Raw genomic sequence first — 26960 nt, 5'->3', positions numbered from 1 at the left:
AGACCAGGGAAAGGGAAGAGAGCCTCAGAGAACATCTAGTACAACCCCCTCTTTCATCGATGGAAAAATTCCTCAAATACTCGCATTTGAGTACAGGTTTGCCGAATACCCGGCCCTAGATTTCAGGTGAGTGAGGCAGTCACAGCATTTGCTCTCCTAATCCACACATTATATGGCAACTGGCACTGGCCATGTTGTACTGAACCTGAAGTTCAGAGCCACTACAGAATTTGTCTGTTCTTGTTCCATAGGTAGCAAGCACAAAGCTGTCACAACTCACAGGCTCTTCCACACGGGAAGACCGGACAGAATGTAAAATACAAAAACAGCCTTTGCTTCTCTTCCCTGGCTCTTCATTCAGTCCCTATATGACTGAAGAACATTATGGAGGGAGGATGCCATCTGTCAGTCACCGTTCTCTTTCCAGAAAGAGCTACTACATCCCCAAAGCAGCTTGTGGACAGTAGTAGTATTTCTCCTGGAGCACAGCACACTTGGCAAGGTTTAGCTACTTAGGACAGCAGACGCATGGCATATGGGCTGGTGCTCCTGCAGGGATAGGCAGAATGCTTGCTCACAGAGGGCAGCCAGCTCGAGGAAAGGACGTATTTAGGAAGTACTTGCCCAAGATAGGAGTGGCTGCAAATAACTCTGGGGGATATTCTTTTGTTGTTAGTATCTTCCATTTATTTCCATCACTCCACTCCACCCCACCTCCAAACAACAGCCTCAGGCACTGACTAAAACCCAGATGCAGGGGCAGAAGCTCACACAGCCTTCAGAGCTTCTCCAGACCCTCTCCTGCACCCCCATCCAGCACCATGGCCCAGGACAACTACGGAGGCTGACTCCTTGCTCAACTCAGTTTCTACTTCCCTTTGGATGGGAAGATCCAGTTTCTGGACTTTCAAAGTCGTCTCTTTCTCAGATGCTTCTCCATACATTAGATCTACGCTGAGCTGTTAATTTGGCTGGATCCTGGCGAGTGTGATCAGATAAGGAAGGTAAGAGAGTCTTAGGATTCAGAGAATCGATCGCTGTAGTGGAATTCCTAGAGTGAAGGGCTGTGGAGGGAACCTCTTGGACAGCCAAGCTCTGCCCCAAGTCCCTGGCATTTGAGAAAAATACCTACCCTCACAGGATTCACATGTCTGGCCTGGGAGAAGAAGATGTGACCTAGAAGTACTGGGGCCTGAAGTCAGATCCCTTCTTCTCTAGGCTGGCATTCAGCGCGTTACTACAGCTGTGCTAAACAGCGCAAACCTGGAGGTGAGCCCCAAGAATCACACAAGACAACTAGCCTGACGACTGCTCTTTCACCGGTCTCCGGCAAAACAGGCACAAACTACAAGCTGTGGTTACTTTTTCATAATACTTTCATGTATTTAAGGGACTGTCCATTCAAAGGACTGTCCTTTATTCCAAGACTGGGGGGTTAAAACGCCTTTCTTTTAGGAAACCATAAAGCAAGATAGTTGTCACTTAAAAAAATGGCTTTTTTGTTACAGTATAAATGATACACAACATTATATTAGTTTCAGGTGTACAACATAGTGATTCAGCAATTCTGTACACTACTCAGTGCTCACCACAGTAAGTACAGTCACCATCCGTCACCACCAATGTTATTACAATGGTATCGACTGTATTCCCACTGCTGTACTTTTCAGGTCCGTGACTATTTTATAACTGGCAGTCTTTACCTCTTTATCCCCCTCACTTATTCTGCCCATCCCCCACCCACTTCCCCTTTGGCAACCACCGGTTTGTTCTCTGTATTTAAGAGTCTGTTTGACAGTTGTTACTTTGAAAGATGTTCTTGCTCCACAAATTACAGGTGACAACCATAGGCCAACCTCCATGTGTGCTTTAATTAAGAAATCTGGTAACCACTAACCCAGGTTCTCACATCCAGAGAGGAAGCCTTCCAGCATTCCACGTACAATAGGGAACATTCAGATGCTCAAAATGCCTAAGCTAGCGAAAGAAGATCACTTCCCTTTCATTGCCTTTTCCTCTCTGGATCAGATTTGTTGCTCTCAGAGTTCTAGCATAGGGCTGAGTAAGGCCTAATCACTAGAGATTTCGGCTTTGGGGGGAAAGGCAACAACGTCACGTTATGGTGGTAGTGGAAGTTTCAGTAATACCCAACACAGGGTCGCTAGCTCCTGTTTTCACAAAAGGAATCAGGTATCATCCTCCTGCGTCAGAAAGTCTAATGAACCTACAGATCAAATTCTGAGTTAAAGTTTTAACTTCCAATTCACAAATTTCATGGTATTTGATTGAAAGCCTAGTTTGGGGGAAGTCCCCAATAACAGTAACAAAAATAGAAACAACTATATGATACTTACAAAGCACTTACTAAGATGTGCTGGTCCTTCAGCTAAGTGCTTTATACATACTAAAGTACTTAATTCTCATCCTATCAGGTAAGTACTATTATTGCTTCTATTTAACAGATGAGAAGTTAAGTCATTTGCCCAAGGTCACACAGCTAAGTGGCAGAGGCAAGATTTGAACCCAGGAAGTCGCTGGAGACCATGCTCTCAACCCCTGTACTATTATAATCTTTTTTTTTTAGTTTTTTAATGTTCATTTACTTATGAGAGAGACAGAAAACAAGCAGGGAAGGGGCAGAGAGAGAGGGAGACGGAATCCAAAGCAGGCTGCAGGCTCCAGGTTCTGAGCTGTCAGCACAGAGCCCGATGCAGGGCTCAAACCCACCAACTGTGAGATCACTGACCTGAGCTGATATCAGATGCTTAGCTGACTGAGCCACCCAGGCGCCCCCATACTGTTATAATCTTAACACAGGCTTAGAAGACTTCTGAATCAAGGACCGCATGAATGGCAGAGTGGAAAGCACAAGGTTTAGTGACAAGGAGTTTAGACTGGAATCCTGCTTGACAGCTCACCAGTTCTCTGCCCTTAGGTAAATCAGTTACTCGCTCTGAGTCTCACTTTCCTCAGACATAAGACTGGGATTATAATAGATGCTTCCAACACCTCTATCAGGATCATTTGCAAAGCGCTGTTCACACAGCAGGCCCTTTCCTTTGCTCCTCCTCTTCTTGAAGTGCCTGAAGGGGAGGGTGAGACACAAGACTGCAAGAATATAGGGGGCTGTACAGCATATGCCACTTATTCACAGAAGCTTGGGAAATAGCCACGGTGGAAATTAGCCTCCCATTAGACATCTAGTCACCAAATAAAGACTAATTGCCTACACAGTCCCAGACATTCCACCAGGTGCTGAAAACACAACAGTGAGCAGGACAGCCATGGCACCTGCCCCCAAGAAGCTTAGTCTGACAGGAGGGACAGAAATAACCAGACAGATATACATGGTTACAAACAATAGTAAGGAAGGATTCCTACAAAGGAAAGGAATATGGCCGGTATGAATGGATATAGCAAAGGAACCTGTTCTAGATTAGGGGCTCATGGGAAGCTTTCTTGAGGAGGTTGGGTGGAACTGAGATCAGAAAGATGAATATGAATTAAGCAGGTAGGGAGAGAAAGGTAAGAGCTTTCCAGCTTGAGGGAAAGGCCTTGTGACAGGAGGAAGCATAAGATGGATGAGGAAATCTGAAAGTCAGAGGAGCTAGAACAGAAAGAATAAAGAAAAGCAAGGAATAAAGTTAGGCTGGATAAGTGGGACAGGACCAGAACATGGAGGGCTCTGGAGTTCTACCTTTACCAAAAGGGCAATGAAAAGCAATTAATGGGAACATTCAAAGGTCACAACAGGTGACAGTGTGAACCTAGGGAACAACACTGGCGAACTTCTGAGGATGATGTCAGGAAGTCCCATCATGTCTTGCTCCACCAGCTCCACGCCACACCCGTTAAATCCAGGATCTAGGCCAGATGGCCCAAGAGCCAGACCCGTTATAGGAATTCTGGTGTTCAGAGGACAAGAAACCACACAGAGGCTCTCACCTGAACAACAGGAAATATGTGAATAAAATCCATGCCCTGGATCTGGTGGGGCTCCAGCTGGTGTGGACACTTCATCCTTGGCAGGACTGAGACGATTTTTTCTGATAGTGCTCTGTTTGGAAAAAACAACAGCAAAGAGTGAGAACACACTAAGTGGCTCTTAAGACATCTCTCAAGTCTGGGCAGTATTCCAGAAGAATCTGGGGCTTCTCAACGCCAGACCGTGACCAAGCTTCTCCGGACTGACTGCAAAATGAGAAAAATAGGCACAATTCAGATGTGTCTGTGTGCACGCACCTAAGGCCACAAAACGGCTTTCTTTCTTTATTCTACGGTTTTGTTCTTCCCACCTTTTTTATATTAAAACATATCGTTTACTTACGACATTATGGTGATGTTTGAGATAATAATTATTATTTTTTAACATACTTACATTGTAAAACACAAAGTTATCAGTGCCCCAAGTTCTTTTACATTTCATTTTACTGACCTACTTTTTCCAAAAATCTGGGAACCACTAGGTTACACATTAAAAAAATTGTTCTCTCTCTCCTTCTCCCCTGTGCGCATGCGTGTTCTCTCTCTCTCTCTCTCATTCTCTGTCAAAAAAAAAAATTGTTCTAAATATCATTCAGGAAACAAATAATTACCAGACCCTGTGCTGGGTGCCTACAATAGTAAGACAAAACATGGGGCCTGACGCTAAAACAAAAAATTTAGAGTTCTCCACTCTGGTATAAAAGTATTTTTAAAATAAAAAATAGCCTTTAAATTTTTTTTTTTTTTTTTTTTTTACTACTTTCAAATTAATCCTAGATTTGGGGGAACCACGTCCTTGTTCTTTTTTTTCCAGAGAGGAGAACGCTTCTGCTTCTCATCAAGAGCATTCTGAACGCTCTCCAACACCTTGCTTCACTCCTGTGAAACGACCAGGAATAAGGGGAAGAATGGGGCTTCCCGAGGCCCGAGAGCATTCTTGTAGCCCAGTCAGGAGGGAAGCATCCTCCGCCTGCTGAGAGTTTCCACAGCTCCTGCCCAGGCCTGGGTGGGACAGTTTTAAGGCAGGCACGACAGCAGGGTCTGTGTACAAGTCCACCCCACCACAGACATAAGCCTCCTTCTCTACTTGGCTGGTATTTGATCTCCAACTGTCTGCTTCCTGTTTCTTACACTTCAATTGGATTTGGTTCAAGAGGGGAGAGCAGAGGTTACCAAGTGGGTCTGCCTTGAGAAAACAGTCACCAGGCATGACCTTGTGGGGCCATATGGAGAAATGGGGGCTTCTGGCTCAGCTTACGTGGATAGGTTAGGTTATAGTCCTATTCTAAAACCCTTAAAAAAAATCTTAGCCCCTTACAGCAGCTACTGTGGTCTTGTCTGAAAGTGAGAACTATTTTCTGATAGATGAAAGCCCTAGTGAACAAGGTCCCCAGTTCTTACTAGACGCTTCAAATTCAGCAAGTGGGTCTACTCACGGTGTTCCTTGTTCAAAGAAATCTTGTATGCTTTTATCTCTCTGCAGTCCCATAATCCTTCCCAAGAGACAGACACCCTTAAGACTGACATCTAACAAAGGCCTGGGTCAGAGCAATTATTGTCTTACCTATGCTGCCCTTAGTAGGTTTTATCCTCTTGGTCTTGGTAGGAACTAAGTGAAATCCAGGGAGAAAAGCTAAATGGCTCCCCAGGGAATGGTCCCTGGAGAACACACTACAAAACTTTGTTCATTCCCAGGAAGAAGCTTTACAAGGTGGCACCAATGTTAGAACTACTGAGGAAATATGGATCATAATATCAATGTCAAGTCTGATAGGTCAATCATTATATCAATGTCAAGTCTGATAGGTTTAAGAGACAAAAATATGGAGAGGAGAAGACTGATACTCTACTGCACACATTTACAAAAGGAGGGAACATCTACCACCCAGGAGGGAAGCCTCTGGGAGAACATTTTCACCCCTAACAGAGTGGGTACATGTGTGACTCATCCAAAAGGTCTGAGACATGGAAGGAAAATGTCACATGCCTCTCAGCCACTACTGCAGTCCCTCCTTTCTGAGCAGCCTGTCTTCAGGATACACGTGTCTTTTTTGTCATGAGGTACGTGGCTGTCCCAGTGGGGAAGCCTATGGTTGTCCAGTTGTTTCTGGGGCTCAAATGGGATAGTTTGGTAGGCAAGTATTAATGAACCCATTTGGCAGCATATCTAAGGCTCTCTCTATAATACACTTTATCTTTTATTTTAATCTCTGTCAGACTCTCATGCCTTTCTTCATTTGCTTGAAACTTGCGAGGGGAAGAGACTGGTGCTTAATTGACACTGCTCCCTAAACTCCGAGCTTAGCAAATACAGATGATCCTCACTTGGCATCCTCGTTTAGGGCAAGTCTTAACTGTTGATATCCATGGGGCCTCTCCTCTCAGTCACATTCTGGTTCAGTGGGAGGAAAGCTCCCCCTAGTGGCTACAGATCTGAGTCTGCATAGGGTTACTGGTCCGTAACAACCAGTCAGTAGCTTGAAAACAAGAGGCTGAGACCCCCAGTACCATCTAGCTCAAACTTCTACCTTCAGACCAAGTTGTGTCTGGCCACTGCTCAGAGACTGCCTCCTTTCCCAGTTCATAAAGGCCCTGAGGGAAGGATGCTGTGGGTCATCTCAGGGTTTACAAGCCTCTTAACCCTCCTCCCAGAAATCACTGCCAAGACTGAGGTCTCACTCAACAGCATATGGAAGCAGCTGGAGGCAGAACCACTGCTGGGCCAAGGGAGGGATGTGCGGGACATACAGGCAGCCTGGGGTAGGGGACAAAAATCAGGAGGACTTCTTGAAACCCACCAGCCCCTCTCTCTTTTTCCCTGGAGGTCAGGGTAGACCCTCTGACTTTCTGAAAATCTGGGTAAGTGACCACTGCAGAGGTCCCCCGTGAGGTTTCTTAGTCTAAGATTTTAACAATGCCCACTTGCCACTACAGGTGATTGGTTTGATTCCTGCAGTTTTTAAGAGTGTTCAGTACACAGTTTCCTCCTCCACTGCCAACAGTTTGAAAGAGAGTGAATTAACCAGGGTCTAAACTCCAGCTCCATCACCTGCTCTGGGACTTTTGGCAAGTCATTTGGTCCCTCTTGTCCAATACTCCCATCATACACGAGGAATAATGCCTGTCCTACTTAAACTTAAATGCGATGTTTAGGTAGTCATAGGCAAGTACAAGTGCTCTGCACACAGGCGCCTCCTACTCGTGTGTTGTTGAAATGAACTCAATTATAAGCCTGAAATCTCATTTATGGACCTCTGAACATAGGAATCTGCAGTCATGGGGCTTTACGACAGGCTAGGAGGGTAGAAGGAGGATGTAGACAGAGGGTAGAAGCTCATGAAACCCTCAAGAAAAAGGGATCAACAAGAAGAAAAAGGCCCCAATTGGGCATGTACAGAAAACAGCCTGAAAGATAATCATGCCCTCCTCAGACAGTGCTACCTGGCCACCCACCACACAGTTTCAGCTGGGACATACTGAAACATTGCAAACATAAGCCAGTTTTAGTCTAAATTGCACCTAACCAAGAAACTCTGTGGAGAGGAACCTCAAACACAGAACACATTCCAAAACCAAACAGAGAAGATGTTTGAATAATTCGGTGCCCTGTGGCTATGGCATTTCCCTTACAGGTAAGAGAGACCCCACTGTCTGATGCATTGCTAGGAGTCTGCTGAGTCTTCAGTCATGCAAACCCCCGGCCCCGGTTTCACCTACAATTACAGTTCATGGCTCTGCACTTAAAAAGCTACACATCAAGTGTTTACCACAGAACATAATACTGTACATCCTCAGCCCCTTATCCAAACCCTTTGGGGCCATAGGTGTTTCAGAATTCAGAACTTTTTAAATGTTTGCACTTTAGTGGACATAAGAGGCATATACTACATATTATGTAGAGCCCAAGTGAAATCTAGAGCAAACTGTACACTTGAAGAAATTATTATTTCTGCAGCAAAACTTATAAAATTCCTGTAAGTGGGATCAATAAAGACTAAAAATAGTCTTAAATAGGTTCAGGTCATGTTTTGTTTCCAAATGAGTTTTGTATCCACACTTAGAAAGAACAGACCTGTTTTCAGTGGTTTTTTTTAGATTCGAGAAACATGGACAAGGGATTAAGAATCCATATAAAACCCACCATGCTCCAATATCTTCTAAGAGCACTGCCAGTGACAGGAAAATATCATAATTCCCAAGGACACCAAGGTGAAAAGGGACTAAGAACCACTGTAAAACTCTAAGGGAATTTGCAAAGAAGGGATACACAGAATCTAGGAGATGGTAAAAGTGGTGCAGAAAGAATGCAGTTGAAATCGAAAGAATGCAAAAGACATCCCAGCATAGCAGGGGTGCCACAGGCGTAAAAAGCAATCACTCAAACTGGAACAGAAAGAGGCCTCAATCAAGAGTGTCCTCGAGAAGATAGTAAATTTATGTTAGTAAACAGCTAAAGAATCTGGGTGATCTTAGCTACAGGTAAAGCTATGTGCTTCTTGGTCAAAAAGGAAAAAAAAAGGCAATCAGAAACTCAAGAAAAGTAAGCTGTATACAGACAAGGCAAATTACAAAGTGCCTGATGTTCAGTGACTTTTCATAGAGACCACTCCACTGGCTCAGGCCAAACACCTCAGAATCATTCTTGAGCCCCTCTTTCTCCCACCCAAATCCAATCTGTCATGACATCCGGTTGGTTCTACCTCCAAAACAGATGAAGAATCCCACCAACTGCTAGCCACCCGTCATGGCCACCATCCTTCTGTGAGCATGGCTACAGTGTGCTAAAGAATCTCCCTGCTGCCAACTTCACCCCTTTGATCAGTAATCAGAGAGTTCCTTCTAAAACCGATTATGAACAGAACAGATTATGTTCCTCATCTGCTCAAAACCCTTCAAGAATTTCCATCTCAGTCAGAGTAAACTCAAAGTCTTTATTCTGACCTACAAAGCTCTACCCGATCTGGCCCCCCTAACTTGTCTGCACCTCTGCTATTGCCCCTCTCCCCCACCTCACTGCACTCCCGGCAGGCTTCTGTTTGGAGCCTTCACGCTCGCGGTCCCCTTTGCTTGGAACCCTCTTCTCTCAAGTCTTAGCTCCCATATTGCCTTCTCAATGAGGCCACACTGACTTAAAGTTACAACTGCCTCCAAACCATGTCCCTCTTCATATACCTTTTCAGCTTTCATTTTTTTCAGAGTGCATATGACTTCTATAAATAACTCAATTTTTTATTAAATTAGTTGTTTATTGTCTATCTTCCCCCAAAAGACTCTAAGCTCTGTGAGGGAACGATATTTTTCATGAATACATCCAAAGTACCCAGAACAATGCCTGACCCATAAATATGGACTCAATAAATATTTGGTGAGTCAATGAATACATGAAGATATTCCTTTTGACTGTAATATTTTGAATATTTCCCATCAAACGGCACCATTATGGTCGAGGAGATCACATTTCCTTTTCTTTGACACCATCACAACTCTTAGTTCTTATTGTAAACACTCTTTATAAATTTACTTTTATAATTTACCTGTAGATAAAGCATGGACAATTTAATTGCTATTATTATTGAACAGATTGTAAATATTATGCCCTGAACATTATAAAAGTGATGATACGATGGTAGATGGAGGCTGAAAGGAAGAAGGAAAAACAGATACCAAAACGTTTACCCTAAGTAGTTAGGAACCAGGAGAAACTATCTTATATTAATGAGTCAAGAAACAGAAGCTTATGTAGATTACAGCTATACAAGTGATCACAGGACAACAGATAATAATTATAAGACTGGATAATGGGAGACAAAGGGGATGTGGTGAGTAGTATAGTGAGCTAAATTCCTCCTCTTATTAGACTTGAATGAAACATACATAGTTGGAGATGCACAAGTGACCTCTCTGAAAAATCTAAAACCTAAATAGGCAAAGATGATCCTTTCCAGGGAATAAAACCAGGGTATACAATGGGAACAGGGAGAGACATCAGCTGTATATTTTGTGCTCTTTGGCAGTATCTGAATTTTTTTTTTTTAATTTTGATTTTTTACTTCATGGATGTAGCACCTATACAAGAAAAACAAACAAACAAAGACGCAGGAATAAAAATCTACCCCTGGAGTTAGCCTGACCAGCAGAGAGCAGAGCCACATGCCTAGACTCTATCACACTGTCCCCAGTGAAGGACTTTTCCCGATAGGTCACTGGATGCGATGTCACAGTCCCAGAATGACAGATGCTGGAGATGTAGAGCTCCGCTATTCATGGCTGAGCACTGATGAGCACAGTGTCACAGAGAACAATACGTCCTCTTTAATGAGGAGCCAAAAGATGTCCTTTGGTCTTATTATTAAGAATTTCGGTGATTCTGTGGGACCGATTTTTCTTCTGTGTGGAAACAGAATTGGGTAATTCATCATGTTTTTCTCTTTTTCGTTGGCTGCCAGAAAGCTTAGAGCCAAATCTGTGGCCCACCCTTAGAAAAACAAGGCATTTTGTGGCCTATGACAAATGTTGTAGCCTTATCCCCAACTCCCATTTCTTTTTCCTTTTGCTTCGCTTCCCTTTTTCTCTATCACTGCTTCAAATGCATATTTGTAAACTAGCTTTAATCCATTCGGAATAGTTTTTTCCTGGAGGAGGATAAGGCTTCAGAAAAATGATGAAATAAGTCACAAATACACACAGATCTGAAATCACAAATCCCTCTCCTGACAAATAAGGGAACTGTGACTTGCCCAAGGTCACACAGCTGCCCATTGGCAGGGCTGGGCAGAACTGGGGATCCCAAGTGGTCTAATGAAATCACCAAGCCCCTAGTGAGCTATGGAAGACTGGGTGGGACACTCAGATGAAATCTCTAGCAAGGAGTCCATGCTGCCTCCTCTCGATGGCAGGCATGATCACAGAGGCAATGGAGAAGGGCGGGGGGGGGGGAGGGGGGAAGATTCTCTTCCTCACTCTATTCAATATTCAACTTCAATTTAATACATTCGTCCCAGCTGCCCCTGGAAAGAGATAAACTAAGAAGTAACTGGAAACTATTAGAGAGTATTTGAAAAAGGATTAGAGTTGCTGAACATCAGTAATCATCAGAGAAATGCAAATCGAAAGAAGGGCTATCATCAAAAAGATAAGAGATAACTAATATTGGCAAAGCTATGGAGAAAAGGGAATCTCGTGCACTGCTGGTGAGATTGTAAATTGGTACAGCCACTATGGAAAACAGTATGGAGGTTCCTCAAAAAATTAAAAATTAAAAAATTTTAAATCGGAACTACCGTATGATCCAGCAATTTCATTTCTGGGTATTAATCAGAAGGCAATGAAATCAGTATCTCAAAGAGGGTATCTGAACCCCCATCTTCACTGCAGCATTACTCACAATAACCAAGATACGGAAATAATCTAAGTGTCCATCCTTGGATAAATAAGATGTGGTGTACATGTAAACACACACACACACCCAGGAATATTATTCAGGCATAAAAGAAAAGGGGAAATCCTATAATTTGCAGCATCATGGATGGACCTTGAAGATAAGATTTATGCTAAGTGAAATAAATCAGAGAAAAACAAATGCTGTGTTATTTCACTTGTAAGCGGAGTCCAAAACAACTGAATTCAGAGAACGGATTGGTGGTTGCCGGAGGTGAAGGTGGGGGGTGAGGGAAATGGGTGAAGAGGAACAAAAAAGTACAAAAGGTACTTGCAGTTATAAGATAGATAGGTCCTGGGGATATAATGAAGAACACAGTGACTACAGTTAGCAATGCTGTAGCATATATTTGACAGTTGCTAAGAGAGTAGATGATAAAAGTTCGTATCACAAGAAAAAAAATTGTAACTGTGTGGTGATGGATGTTAACTAAACTTACTGTGATGAACATTTTGCTATATATATATATACACATACATACATCAAATCATTTTGTTGTACACCTTGAAATAATAGTGTTACATGAAAATTATATCTCAATGAAACTAGGAACAAAAAAGAGAGAGATAATGTTAGAAACAGCCTGAGCATTAAATGACTTATATGCTAGCTGTGTGACTGTGGCTTCTAACAACCTCAGTTTTACAATCTATAAAACTATGATAATATCTGTTGTAATGAAAACTAAAATAAAATATGTAAAGTGTCTTAGCACAACTTTTGGCACATAGCAGACACTCAAAAGTTAGCTCCCTTCTCCCCCTTTAGCCTCTTCCATGGCAAACCCTGGTAACTTACATTTTTTGACCTATTGTAGAGTTTTCCTGAAAGAGCAAATCAACGTCTATGTCAAAGTTGCAAGTGGTGATGCACCAAGTCATTCCTCCTACTACCTGCAAGACACAAAGAAAATACCTGTTTTCTCTTCCTGGTTTGGGGAGAGGGGAAGTGGAAGGTAGGAAAAAATATAAGTAGTTTTTATACAATCAGTGACCCTACAAAATTATCTATCTTTAGAGAGAGAGTATATGTGCCCTTCTGACTTCATCCACTACAATTCATCTAAAATAGCACCACTCGATAAAACTTTCCGCAGTGATGGAAAATGTGTCTGTACTGTCCAATACAGTAGCTACCAGCCACATGTGGCTACTGAGCACTTGAAACGTGGCTGGTGTGACTGAGAAGCTGACTTATATTACGAAATGGACGTATCATTCATAGGTCCTCTTTATACTGAGGGAGACGGACATTAATTCTCAGCCAAGAGAAGTCCTACTCGAGTTTCAGGTAAGTGCCAGATTCCAGAGGAATTATGTGTTTTACAGACCAGACAGGTGAGTAGCAAGGCTGACATTTGTGGTTCATTACTTAATTTCCATATATATATTTTCCACATATCTAAAGGAGAGGAGAATCTCTGGTCTACTTTTCTCATAGGATTTCTCAGAGATGCAAATGAGACTAAGGCTAAAAAAACACTTTGAAACAAAACAAAATCCTTTTCAGACACGCCTTGATGTTAGAAAAAACAATAGTGACTCTCATCTCTGGCTGTATTTTAGACACATGTGAGATGCCTATTAAATACAGATTCCAGGGGCGCCTGGGTGGCTCAGTTGGTTAAGTGTCCGACTTCAGCTCAGGTAATGATCTCGTGGTTCGTGAGTTCGAGCCCCGCATCAGGCACTGTGCTGACAGCTCAGAGCCTGGAGCCTGCTTCAGATTCTGTGTCTCCCTCTCTCTCTGCTCCTCCCCTGCCCATGCTCTGTCTCTCTCTCTCTTTCAAAAATAAATACAAACATTTAAAAAAAATACAGATTCCAGGCCCCAGACCAGATCTAAGCAAAATATCAAAGGGTGAGGCCTCAACGTCTGTATTATGAAACAGTCCACAGTGATTGTTATGTAGAGCCGGGACTGTGGCCCACTGGAGCACTCAACACTTTCTTCCATCAGGAAACTGTCCTGGCCTGCTCTGGCTGATCTGCAAGCTTCATTTCTGCGCACAGTTGGCCGCTGCCTTTGCTGCAGCATGCCACTTATTCTATGTATGTTGCTTTACTTGTCTCCTTTTCTTATTCTATAGAAGCTGGGCTCTCTGAGTACAGGGCCTTGGTCTTATCTCTGTGCCCTCAATACTCATTACTATGCCTTGTGCATAATAATTCTTCTAGGTTCTACTGAATTAACACACTTCATCCCACAGTGACTTCTCCCTCCTCCAAACTCAGAACTGACCATCTTTAGAAAAGCTGGCAATTGTCTGTGAGCACACTGACCTAGGACAGCTCCTTACTAGCTCAGATTATTTTATCTTACGTAAGCTTTATCTCTTCACTCAAACTGTAAGTTCTTTAAAAGGAGGAACTATTTCTGATGCCTCTTTGCACTTCCCAAAGGTCTGTACACAGAAAAGGAATTCAAGGCATACCTACTGATACATTTGTGTTTTCTTTTAATAGGAAATTGGAACACTTCCATTAACGAACCTGAATGAGAGAGAAGCACTGGAGAAAGTAAAAACACAATCTCTTCCTCTTTTCCCTGTGCTGGTAAACCATGCCATCCCAACAAAAATCAGCCTAAGGGTCAGGAAGCTTTCCTCTTACCTTGTCAAAAGGTGACAAGCCTTTAATTCTTGCCCTGAAATACCCAGCTGCAACCAAGAGCTCCAGAATTTCAGTTAGCTTGACATTTTGTTCTTCATCTTCTCTTGTTTCTACCTAAAACAAAAGGGAAAAAACAGGCTCGTAAAAGCTACCTTAGGATAAAGGAACACCAGGCATATCCCCTGATGCTACAATTTAATTGCCAAGGTGCAAGTGACATTGCCTGTATCACTGTGTTCATGCAGAAGCATGGGGACACAGGGCTGCCAGAGTCACAAAGAACAGAGTCCTTGGGCCTCAATGAGCTGTGTTGACCGTCACAGGTAGGGGGAGAAGACACACACAGGCAGTACAGATTATTCATCGGATGGGGAAGGAATCCAGGGAAAGGAAGATGATAGCACGGTACCGCCCGGTTCAGTAACACAAGGTTTACTTCACAGGCTCCCAACTAAATTATAAACTCCTTACAGACAAAACAAGGTTTTGTTTTGTTTGTTTGTTTTAACTTTTTGTGCATCTTGGTCCCAGAAGCAACTGACAAATGGGGCTAGAACCAAGAAGGGAGTTTAAACACGTTATCTCTCTCTTCAATCGTCTTTTTGATCTCTAAGGTAAATTAAGAAAGGCTTTCAACTTGGATACATGAAAGGATGCTGACTACCGCATAACGGGATTGCCTTAAAAATAATAAATTCACCTAATATATTTAAATAGGGAACTGATTTAAATTTTTTAAATTATAGCCTACTTTCACTCCTAGGTGTTGATCCATAACTAAAAAGCATCTAAATATTCTAGTAGTACTGCCTCCATCTATTTCCATGAACTGTACCTTCCCTCTCTTCCATGACTGCGGAACATAAAAAACCACTTCTCTACATAAAACATGAGCAACATATAGCTGGTTCAAATTCTGGCACCCACCTCTGACTCCTCCCTCACCCAACAATGTCTGTGCAACCTTCCTTTACCCTGCTTGTCACAGCCATCCTCCCCTCCCTTTTATTTACACTTCATGCCAGGACTACTGCAGCTGCCTCAACTGTCTCAATCTTTCTGCTCTTAATCCGTTTTCCTCACTCCTTCCTAAATCACAGCTTTCACATCATCCCTTCTTAGCTCATCCCCCAGCCCTTATCATTAATGCATCACACACTGTCTGTAAGATAAACTCCAAAGTTCCTGGTTGGCTATTCAGATCTTTGGCTGCAACCTATCGTTTTAGCTTCATCCTTTACCTCCCTCCAAAACAAACCAGTCACGGCTCTGGCCAAGCTCAATCATGGCTCATTCCCATTTCTTCACTGTTCCACCCCTTCCCTTCTCCTGATACTCTCTAACCACCCAGAAACCATCTTCAAATTCCAGCTCTTATTTGATGCCAACCCTGACAAATGCAGCCTGAAATGGTCACTCCTCTGCATTTCTATTTCATTTATAGTTCATGCCACTCATACAATTAAGTATCAACCTCTTCTGAGTAAAACGTCTGGTGTTAATGTACAAGCCTGTCTTTCAAAATGGGCTATTAGCTGGATCAGGAGAGGACCCATATATTATTCAGTCATGTTCACACCTCTTCTGAAGTAGCATTAGGCTCAAAGGACAATTAAATATGGAATGACGTGCTCGATCATTACATAAAGTGCATGACCTATGCCAGCCACGGATTAACGAAATGTTTTCATAGTCATGACACCGATAATGGAAATTCAAGTTTATTTTGAAGTACAAATTGCCAGGAGAGAGAGCTCACATATTAACATATAGTTGAACAAAGAATTATTAAAGTGATTGACAATCTCTTGCAATATGGGGTGTGACAGTGACAGCCTCGTGCCACCGCTCGTTTTACTTCTTTTTTAATTTTTTTTTTCAACGTTTATTTATTTTTGGGACAGAGAGAGACAGAGCATGAACGGGGGAGGGGCAGAGAGAGAGGGAGACACAGAATTGGAAACAGGCTCCAGGCTCTGAGCCATCAGCCCAGAGCCTGACGCGGGGCTCGAACTCACGGACCACGAGATCGTGACCTGGTTGAAGTCAGACGCTTAACCGACTGCGCCACCCAGGCGCCCCTCGTTTTACTTCTTAATCTCAAACCACCCTGGCCCAGCCTATTCAAGCGTTACCCTAATTCTTAGTGGACATGCAAAAATAAAGTAATATTAATTATTCACTCAGTCTCTTCCTTTGCAAAACATCTGGGATAGTTAAGCAACATCTATAAATAGGGAGACTCCAAGAAAAGAGAAGAGCAATATGGTTTACAAAGATGGAGTAGAAAAGAAAAATGGGATGACAGAAGTATTTTCTTATAGCTTCTAGGATGTAAAACAGGAACCCTTCATTTGTTCAATCTTCACTTATCATGAGAACACTTCCAAGAAGAGGACAATTCATCCCAGGAGGGTCATTCCTTCCTCAACTTGTACCTAACGAGAACCTGCTGGCCAACCCCAGATGCATGGCCAATGCCTTTTATCTACTCACCCCCAGAATGGAGAAGTATATACATTTTTGCAAAATAACCTATGCAATAACTTTCTGGCACAAGACACTGAATGGAGAATGTTAATTAAGACTCCGCATTCAATTCACAGATCAACACTGAAACAATATGGAAAAGGGCCACTGACTAACCCACAGCAACTCAAAGAATACCCTCTTTTGAGGGTGTAAAAAGCCATTAGATTGGTTGATACACTCACCATTAAAAAACTAAAATTCTGATAAAGATGAATGACTGTGAGCTCTTAAACCAGGCACACTAAATTTTCAATTGCCCTGTACTATAGTTCATGTAAGCTGGAAGGCAAGCCCAAGTCTAGCTATGTTCCCATCCTTCACAAACCTACAGTAAAAGGTTTAGAAAATTGAATTTAAGGAATTAACTGGATTAGTGACAGTTTAATGACACAGACTATCCATATTCATATGTACTGGTCTTTGAACTAAATGATAATAATTTGATTATATTTACCCTGTATGCCTCCTAATTGCCAAGAGCTGTCTTAGGCTCCTGGAAAACTGACAAGTCAGACCCAGCCTCTTGGCAGTCAGAGAAGGGTTAAACAAAGGACACAGAGGACCAGGTTGCTTTTTATTTTAGACAGACTCCCATTTGTAGTACTGCAGGACACTGAAACGGAGGGATTCAAGGTAGAACCTGAGAAACCAGAAAGGAGTCTACAGCAAAAGACCAGGCAAAAACTTGATGAGAGCCTAGAATAAAGAAGTAACAAAAAAGAAACATCAAAGATCACAAGACAGTTCTCATCTTGGCAATCCCCTCCCCTTTCCATCAATGTAATTTGCACGTAAGGTTTTACCTAATACAGTTCTGACAACATGACATTTCTTAGGTTTTCCTAAGATTACAACAAAATGGACTTATCCACTGGGAGCATACACTGCCAGGTAAGTCTGTCCTTCCAGCACTATATTATATCCCCAGCTTTTATGCATGGAACAGTGATCCCTCAATTAGTGGGTACCGTACATATGAGATGAAAGAACTGAGGATTGGCAGGGAGTAGGGTGGGTGGGGGGACACGCAGAGAAGCAAGATTGGCCACAGGCAGCTGTGATGTCCTCCTGTCAAGTGCCTGCTTCAGAACCTTAGCAGGGGGACAGAGGTTCAGTGTGGATTTCATTTCTTGAGTCTCGTAAACTAGACTAGCTTTGGAGGAAATCAGCTGGAAGAGAAGACACTGGCAAACCGCCTCGCTAAATGACACTTGCAGCCTAAAGGAAATGCAGGTTCCTTTTATTCGCAGACAACGTGGAAATCCGGAAACCACTGACTGCCCCGTCCCTCAGGAGCGACTGAGTATTTAATAACAAACACCTCTGTAAGGAAAGGTGCCCGCTATGCTCTGGAGAAGCAGCCACGCTTCCGCCAGGCGCTCGGCCCGACCACACGGCCCCACTGGACAGCGCGTCGCCTCCCGCACACCGCCCAGCGCGCGCACTGCTTCCAAACTTCTGTTGCCCGGGTCTGGCGCGGGGTGGGTAGGGCAGCATTCCCTGCACACACCAAGGCGGGTGAGGCCGGCCGTGGGGACCCCGCGGGCCCCGTGAGGCGGCGGCAGGCGCCACAAGGTCACCGCCCTTTGCACAACCCGAGCCCGGACGGTCCCAGCGCGCGTCTCGTGACTCCAGGGCGCCGCAGCCCCGGGCCTCGAGGCGAGCCCTGCAGCGCCAGGGGTCGGGGCACACTGCCCGGGAGAGCGGGAGAGGCGGGACCCCGAGCCCCACGGCGCCTGGGGCTGCGTGGAGCTAGGTACTGGGCTGGGAAAGACCGCCTCCGTCCCGGGGGACCCAGGAGCGGCTTGAAGTTTGTCCCCGCCCCTGCCCAGGCTGGGGGACCTGCTCGGCCCCCCGGCGCACAGGGCCAGCGCTCCCCGCCGGGGACACACCTGAGGAAGGGGGCGGGGCGCCCCAAACGCTGCCCGGGCCCACTCAGCCGGCCGCTCGGTGGGCTCGGCCCTCTCCCACGAACCCGGACTGTCAGGGAGAGGGGGGTTCTTACCTCCGGGAGACCCTGGCCCTCCGGCCCCTTCGGCAACCCCATGGTCCTGTGACAGACGTGCGGCGGCAGCAGAGCCCGCAGAGCGTCCGGAGGAAGCTGTCCCCGACCGCCAAGCTGCTACCGGGGTGGAGGCAAAGCGGGAACTTCCTCTGCCGCCGCCACCGCCGCTGCAGCCGCCGCCGGCCGGGAGCGCGGCGGCCCCGCGGAGCATGCGCACTGGGACGCGAGCACATCGCGACTGCGCCTGCGTGAGGGCCACCCCTGGCAAGGCCGAACCGCGGGGGGGCGCTGGAGCTGCTGTCCTGCCGGGCTTCGGCACCGGTGTTCCGCAGGTACTTCGCGCCGGGCTCCGCAGTTTTCTCCGAGGTGCATTACAGGGTCGATTCCTCCATCTCGGGGAATTTTTGCACTGGGCTCCCTCTCTGCTTTTCACATGCGTTGGATGCCCCAAATCGGGGTTCTGTCCGCTCGCTCCGCGAGCGGGACTTCGGAAGCCCCCTCATTCTCGTGTGGAATTCCAGCATGAATGCGTTTGGGAATTCCAGACACCGGACCAGTTCTAGCTGAATCGGGGTGTCCCCTGATTTAAGCGCACTCGGGCAAACTTCTCGCTATATATACACGGACGAGGGAACGGAGCCCCCAAGGAGGGCTTCTGCATGCCCGCTAACTCCCAGGGTTCCAGCTAGTGCATCTTGTTTTCCAGGAAACCTGGTTTGGGATAATATCCCTACACTCCCAACATACCCAGTTCTGGGTCTCCCTTGGGGAAAAGTCATCTCAAAGTGTAGTTCCGGTTTTGATGTCATTTTAGCTGCCACATCACTTACATGATGCACCCCTTTTGTGTCCCAGAGGATGGCAGTTACATAAAAGGGTTGTCTCCTGGGCCACAAGCCGCCCCCCCCCTCCCACCCCTCCGCACTTTACGCACTTGCTTCATGATGGCTTCTCCAGCATTTATTTACTTATTTACTTATTTATTTATTTATTTATTTATTTATTTATTTATCGGGGATGAAGAAGGTGACATGTGAAAACTTGCTGTAGAAGAGATCATTCCTTCTGGGGGAGGAGGGAAGAGTGGGAGATGTGAAACTAGATCCTTGAGATTAAGAGTTGTGTGTGTGTGTGTGTGTGTGTTTCCTCTCCACATACCTAACATCTTAAAAAGTAGAAACAGTACTCAGTAAATGTTTTTCCTTGAAGAAATTTTGTGGGCTTTTTGTACTTTTTCCTTGATGTTTGTCCTGACAGAATAAACATACCATCTGAAAGGCCCTAAGAAGGGCCATTTCCTTCTTAAATGCAGTTGGCAAATACTTGTAACAAAACTGTGTGCTACGCCCCCCCCCCAAGTATGAGAAATTTGAATGTGCAAATTAACGCGTTGAGATGGGAACTTTGTTAGAGTTATGTGACATCTTGCACTTATCCATTGGGAAGCCAATGAAACTCAGTCTTTAGGCCTCCCATTCTCAACTTACCAAATGTATTTAGTTTTATAATTTAAAAATCATCCTTCCTCCAGATGGTATAGGATGAGGGGGAATGATGGGTAATTTGTGGCCACTGTTAAATGACTAGAAAGTACTGATGCCTAGGGACAAGTAGCAGAATCTCATATAGCAGGCAAGCCTAAATAGCTGTATATAAAGTAGTTCAGGGAATAGGGTCTGGAGAATAATAGAACTCAGGTAGGCCACACACAAGTTCCCTGTTGGAAATGTTTTTGCAATGTTTAAATAAACATGAACAGCTAACTTTCCCAGTTTTACTGTCTGTGTAGGGTGACAGTAGCAGAGTTGGGCTGGCATTATGCCTTTTTTTTCTTTTTTTTTAAAGATCCCAGGAAAACAGCCATGGCAGCAGTCAAGAAAGCTTGGGCTTCCCATGTTTGAGAGAGGAACCCCAGCACAGCTTTGGAGTGGACCTTGAACAGACAATGTCAGAGAAGGAGTTTTGTGAGTACTTGCTCCAGTAAATGTATCTCTCTCCCTCCCCTGGCTCAGGATACCCATGCACATATTTTGTCTCTCTAGTGGGATCTTTGGGGTTTAGGAATCATTCTCTCTTCTGCACATCCAGTACAGAGCTGTGTGACGTTTTGTAAGTGCAGGATTCTCAGGAACCTCAAAATGCCTTCCTTTTTTGGGTAAAAGGGTGCCATAGCAAAAGAGTTTTCTGTTAGGCTCACCTTTATCCTAAATGAAGTTTTCTGTAAAGACTGAATCATCCTGTTCTCATTTCTCCCAGCCCTTCCAACTCTGGGCACTTGCTGTGACCAAGAAGGAGAATCATGAAGTCTTGAAACAGGAAGGGATCTTAAAGGCATCTAGTGACACTATGGGTGTTGAGGTCACACAGACGTTAGTGGCAGTGCTGAGACCAGTGCCCCAAATTCCTGATTCACAATGTATTTTTATTCATCTATCAAGCATTCATCCATCCAACAAACAGTACTGAGTTCCTTCTATGTCAATGGCTCTCAAATTTGGCTGCACATTGGAATTATGTGGGGAATTTTATTTTTTTTAATTATTTATTTATGGTTAAAAAAATTTTTAAAAATGGGGCGCCTCGGTGGCTTGGTCGGTTAAGCATCCAACTTTGGTTCAGGTCATGATCTCACGGTCTGTGAGTTCAAGCCCCGCGTCAGGCTCTGTGTTGACAGCTCAGAGCCTGGAGCCTGTTTCAGATTCTGTATCTCCCTCTCTCTCTGCCCCTCCCCGTTCATGCTCTGTCTCTCTCTGTCTCAAAAATAAATAAATGTTAAAAAAATTATTTATTTATGTAATATAATTTGTCAAGTTAGCTAACATACAGTGTAGACAGTGTGTTCTTGGCTTCGGGAATAGATTTCATGTGGAGAGTTTTAAAAGTTCCTGGGTTCCATCCCCAGAGATTCTGATTTAACTGGTCTGGGGAGACACAGGAATATTGGCATTTTTTCCCTTGGAGTATATTGTTTTGCATGCAGTGTGGTAGTGAACAGTGACTTCATTATTGTTGTTTCTTTGTAGATCACAAAATTTAAGATGAACTAAGAGTCTTTAAGTTAAATGAGTTCTTTCTGAAAATTCTTAATCGTATGCTGATCTGTTCTCAAGCAGTAAAATTTTTACAACACGCCATCCTATATTTAGCATATCGTGGCAAGACTGGTGCAGACAAAACTAACCCCCCTCTGTGTCTGGACACAACCCAGCACACACACACACACACACACACACACACACACACACACACACAGGAATGAGTTTTAGCACATTTCCCCCAACAAATGATAGTTTTATTAATGGATCCCAACAATCCCCATAATTTTCACAACCATACTCCCTTAGCGACATTAGAAGGCTTTGACAAGGATCCAGCTACCCAACAACGAATAAGCCTGCCGGAGAACACCTGCCATAGTCTGTATCTCCTGTAGAAAATGATCTCTCACATTTCCTCGGAAAAGTGATTTAACACACAGTTTTTATTGAGGAGGGGCAGACTTTTTAAAATGTTTAAATGTTTAAAATTTCACAGGGGATCCCAGTGAGCCACCAATTTGAGAGCCAGTCTCCTCCGTGCCAGAGAACAGTTCCTGGTGCTGGAGACACTGCCGTCAGCGAGCCGGACAAGGCAGTTACAACCAGAAATGACACGTGTCACTTAATATGTTAATATTGGCTACATAAGTGCTCTTCAGGGGGAAAAAAAGCAAAAAAACAAAAAGACACCCAAAACAGACAAACAAAAACCCCAGCATAATGAATGTGATTAGGAGTAGCTGGAGTTGGAGGCTCTCCTAGACAGAGGGGTCAGGATAGGACTCTCAGGCACCCTTTGAAGGGAGATCTGAATCTCAAGAAGGCGCCATGGAAAGATCTCAGGGAAAAACATTCCAGGCAGAAGGAGCATCTGGGGTCCCCCAGTCCAAGACCCACTGTCACCCCTCTCACCTTGCTTGCTGCCAGACAAGCTGGCTGGTAAGGGCTTCTTCAGCAGAGCCTCGTATGTGGCACCTATGGTGTGAGGGTCCGCGGTGTGGGTCCTGGAGGGTAGAGTCTCAGGAGTCATTTGGCAAAATGTACCAAGAACTTAAAAAATATCCTTGGATGGGATGCTTCCACTTTTAGGGCTTATGTACAAAGACCTTCATGACAGTGTTACTGGTGAGAGGAAACCCTGGAAACCATGTCAGTAGCCTATGAAAAGGAATGGTTAGATACATTTCAACGTGCCCATTTTGTGTAACATCATGTTGCCGGGGGTGGGGGGGGGGGAAATGTTCATTGTAGCAGGCCGTGCAAGAAGGGGGTGAGAGACGAAGCTATGTAAATATGAACAATGTCTGGCCTGGCCTGTCAAAAAATCCATAAAACATGTAAAAGGCAAACTGGAAAAATATTCATTACCTGTGACAAGAGTTCTTACAAATGAGGAAGGAAAATTTAATACAAAAATGAGTAAAAGAGGGGCACCTGGGTGGCTTAATCGGTTAAGCGTCTGACTTCAAAAAATAGTATAACGTAACATAAAATAAAATAAATTTTTTAAATGAGCAAAAGACTTGAAGAGAGAATTTTTTAAAAATTTATTTTAAATAAAAATTATTTATTTTGAGAGACAGAGAGCAGGAGAGGGGCAGAGAGAGAGAGAGAGAGAGAGAGAGAGAGAGAATCCCAAGGAGCCTCTGCAATGTCCGTGCAGAGCCTGATGCAGGGCTTGATCTCACGAACTGTGAGATCATGACCTGAGCCAAAATCAGGAGTCGGATGCTTATCCGACTGAGCCACCCAGGCGCCCCCAAGGAGAGAATTTCTAAAAGAAATTGTCCCTAAATGTATGAAAAAAAATTCTCAGCCTCACATTAAAAAGTTAAAATGAGGTACCTTTGCGTGGAAGTAATAATTACTGTTTAAAGGACATCAATGCCATAGCACTCCTTAGTTGTTAAGTACGTTTTTACAAAGGTGCTAGAGGGTGATCTGGCAAAGTTAATTTTCCTACAAAGCTCCATTGAGCACATACTGTGTGCCAGGCACTGGGAAGCAATATCAATGGGGGTGGCAGGAGTGACTGGGCACCCAGGGGGCATTTGGAATTTTCACAGTGAGTGGAAAGTATCACCAACATTTAGCACCCAGCTGTTAGGGATGTCACGTGTCCTGCACTGACTTTGAGTCATAAGAATTGCTTTGGCCACAGGAATATGGGAAGCTTTGAGATTGTGTCAGTTCTGGGCTGAGGTGCTAAGAACCTTTCCATATTTCCATCAGTCTCTTATCTCCTTCCACCCATCGTGAGAACGTATCCAGGCAGCCATTGCTTCCTCTGCCCGGGCCCCCGACTGAGAAATAGACAGGAGAGAAAGGAGGGGACCTGAAACCCCAGCCCAACTAAGTCCATGAGCGGGATATTAATGTTTGTTCTGAGCACTGAGATTTGGAGGCTGTTTGCTAACTATGGTCATTATGGCATAACCTGACTAGTATACCGTAAGAGGAAGAATCGTCCCCCCAAATGCCGTGCGCCCTCCCTCTGCTCCCCTGCAACCCTCTGCCTGGCAAACACTGAATACAGAAAATGAACCAAGAGGAGTTGTGGAGTGAACATGCACCGTCAACAAACAATCAGATCAATAATTATATGCTTGCATGTTGAAGTGAGTGCTCTTAAGGGCAAGTTGAAAGGTGGGATGAAAAAGGGGAGTAGGAGGTACGATTTTGAGTGAGAAGTCAGTGAAAGTTTCTCCAAGGACAGATGGTAGAGACCTGGAGTTGAGTAAGAGTTAGATACGGAGTAGGGAGAGGCATTTCAGGCTGAGGGAACCTGAACGGCTCAGCAGAGGAGCTCCGCATACCTGAGGGGCTGGAGCACAGATGGCTTAAGGCAATTGATGATGCTGTGCGGCCCAGACCAGGCAGGACCTGCTTGACCATCAAAAGGGGTTTGGATCTCACTGAAGCACCATGAGAGCAATCAGATGGCTTAAAGAAAAATTGTTTGGTAAACATGTTAGCCCTAACTCTGGAATCAATTCAGCCCTTGGCCTATAGAAAGGGACTTTGAGTTTCAAATGTCCCCAGTGGCAAGATTGCTCATGTAAAACTCCTACTACCCTTCCTGTTATGAGGACTTAGTAAACAGCCACAACCAAAAATCCAACACTTACACTGTCTGGAAATAGAAGAAAAGGAAACAATTCACTCAAGAAATTAACTGCTAAATAAACTACATTTATATAACATTACCCTAGGAATTACAGTTTAGTCAAGCTTCCTTGGGAAACTAAATGAGAAAAAATCCAAAATTACTTTAGAAGAGAGAACCGAGAACGCTCTTTTTCTGGATCAATAGGAGAGACTTCTTAAGTAGCAATGAACACACATTATGCTTTCATTATCTTGAAATCGAATAAGATGAAAATAATTTACTCAAAAGATTCACACATATATTGTAGATTTCTAAAATCTACAATTTCTAAGACCCTTCATGTGTCTTGATAAAGACAAAAATTACTGTCATGTTTCTGGACTATTTTACTGGACTTGTTAAAAACACCAAAAATACTCTAATTACTCTACCTACAAAAAGACTAACACAGAAGTCATTAATGTATGAGATTGCAGTGAAATAATCTGAAATTGTAAAATATCACCCTAAAAATTATAATTCTAACAAGTGTTTATTTGAACCATTAGATCATCACTTTATAGCTAGGAAAGAGAAAAAGAAATCTGAATTACATTGATAGAGAAAAAAAAGCTTGTGGCCATTCATTGTAAGTGGGATCAACTTGGAAGGTGACTCACTTCTGGTTTGGGGTTGTGTGGACAGAGGATCAAATCCAGTGCTTGGAATAGTAATGTTTCTTGTTGCTAGCAGAGGATGTGATGGGCCAGCAAAGACCCTCAGTTGAGAGGACTCCTGAGAGATTCTTCCTTACTTTCCAGAACAGGGGGAAGGATAGAGGGTCATCTTCGCAAGAATTGCACATGAGCTCAAGGAGATGTGCACGAAACTGCCCGTAACAAGCATGGTTTAAGATAGAAAAGTACTTAGGGGCGTCTGGGTGGCGCAGTCGGTTAAGCGTCCGACTTCAGCCAGGTCACGATCTCGCGGTCCGTGAGTTCGAGCCCCGCGTCGGGCTCTGGGCTGATGGCTCAGAGCCTGGAGCCTGTTTCCAATTCTGTGTCTCCCTCTCTCTCTGCCCCTCCCCCATTCATGCTCTGTCTCTCTCTGTCCCCCCAAAAATAAATAAACGTTGAAAAAAAAATTAAAAAAAAAAAGGTTAGAAAAGTACTTAATATGACCTAAATATTCATCAAAAGAATGGATATATGATTTGTGATATCTCCATGCAGTGGATTAGTATATAGTAGTGAAAATCATCTAGAGTTACATGTTTGAATATAACATAACTATGAAAAATGTAAAGTTAAGTTTTTAAGAAAACGGCATTCATAATGATTTGCTAAGTTTACAAACACTCAAAATAATATTATTCAATGCTTATATATACAGAAATGTGTGAGAAAAGTATGAAGGTATGCATGAGAATTATACTCATGATTGTGGTTTTCACTAGGGAGGATGGTAAGGGAGCAGGAGCAGAAAGGAGGACCAGAGAGCATCAATTCTATCTGTAATGTTTTATTTCTTGGGGAAAGGAGATATGAGGCACATGTGGTATAATGCCAATATTTGATAAAGCATATGATAAATAGATGGGTAGTTATTACATTATTCTTATTTTCTGCATATTTAAATTCATTATAATCAAAACATACTAAAAATGACCTAAATAAAAACAGCCATTAAAGTGAATTAGAGGCAAGAGAGAGGGGACAGAGGATGTAGACTCCTCTTTTTTTTTTTAATTTTTTTTTTAACGTTTATTTACTTTTGAGATAGAAAGAGACAGAGCATGAACGGGGGAGGGGCAGAGAGGGAGACACAGAATCGGAAGCAGGCTCCAGGCTCCGGGCCATCAGCCCAGAGCCCGACGTGGGGCTCGAACCCACGGACCGCGAGATCGTGACCTGAGCCGAAGTCGGACGCCCAACCGACTGAGCCACCCAGGCGTCCCCGTAGACTCCTCTTTGGAGAAGCTTGATGATGATAGGAAGATGGTTAGCGGTAGCATGATTGATGGAGGATTTGTTTCTTTAGCTTTCTTTCAAGATGGCAAAGACTTAAGTATCATTCATTACATTACAAGGAAGAATCCAGTCAAGGGGGGAAAAAGAAGTAGAAAACATAGACTTGAGCCTTAGAACCTTAGCTCTTAAAATTCTCCATTAAAAAAAAAATTTTCCCCCATAGATTGTCATCTCCTCAAGGAAGAGCTGTGTGTGTTCTATTTATCTGTATGCTTAGAGCTTGCTTCGAACAA

The 26960-nt window shown here is 43.9% G+C and overlaps 1 protein-coding gene across 4 annotated transcripts in view; it reads right to left on the bottom strand.

Annotated features, from left to right (window-relative positions):
- Positions 1 to 18784, bottom strand: part of CCDC93 (coiled-coil domain containing 93) — a 94259-nt gene extending 75475 nt beyond the window's left edge. For 3 of the 4 annotated variants that reach the window (XM_045479556.1, XM_045479557.1, XM_045479560.1), the window contains exons 1-4: positions 18572 to 18781; positions 14035 to 14148; positions 12221 to 12315; positions 3946 to 4057 (exon numbers count right to left, since the gene is read on the bottom strand). In XM_045479556.1, coding sequence (XP_045335512.1) covers positions 3946 to 4057; positions 12221 to 12315; positions 14035 to 14148; positions 18572 to 18613 — 363 coding nt within the window. In that variant the 5' untranslated portion in view covers positions 18614 to 18781. Of the gene's footprint in view, positions 1 to 3945; positions 4058 to 12220; positions 12316 to 14034; positions 14149 to 18571 lie in introns of all 4 variants that reach the window. The other variant, XM_045479558.1, reaches the window with a different exon arrangement.
- Between the last annotated feature and the right edge of the window lie 8176 nt (positions 18785 to 26960).

Source organism: Leopardus geoffroyi, chromosome C1 (genome assembly GCF_018350155.1).
Source record: "Leopardus geoffroyi isolate Oge1 chromosome C1, O.geoffroyi_Oge1_pat1.0, whole genome shotgun sequence".
Taxonomy (NCBI): domain Eukaryota; kingdom Metazoa; phylum Chordata; class Mammalia; order Carnivora; family Felidae; genus Leopardus; species Leopardus geoffroyi.
The sequence above is the reverse complement of the archived record's forward strand: the minus strand, read 5'-3'. Positions and strand labels throughout refer to the sequence as shown.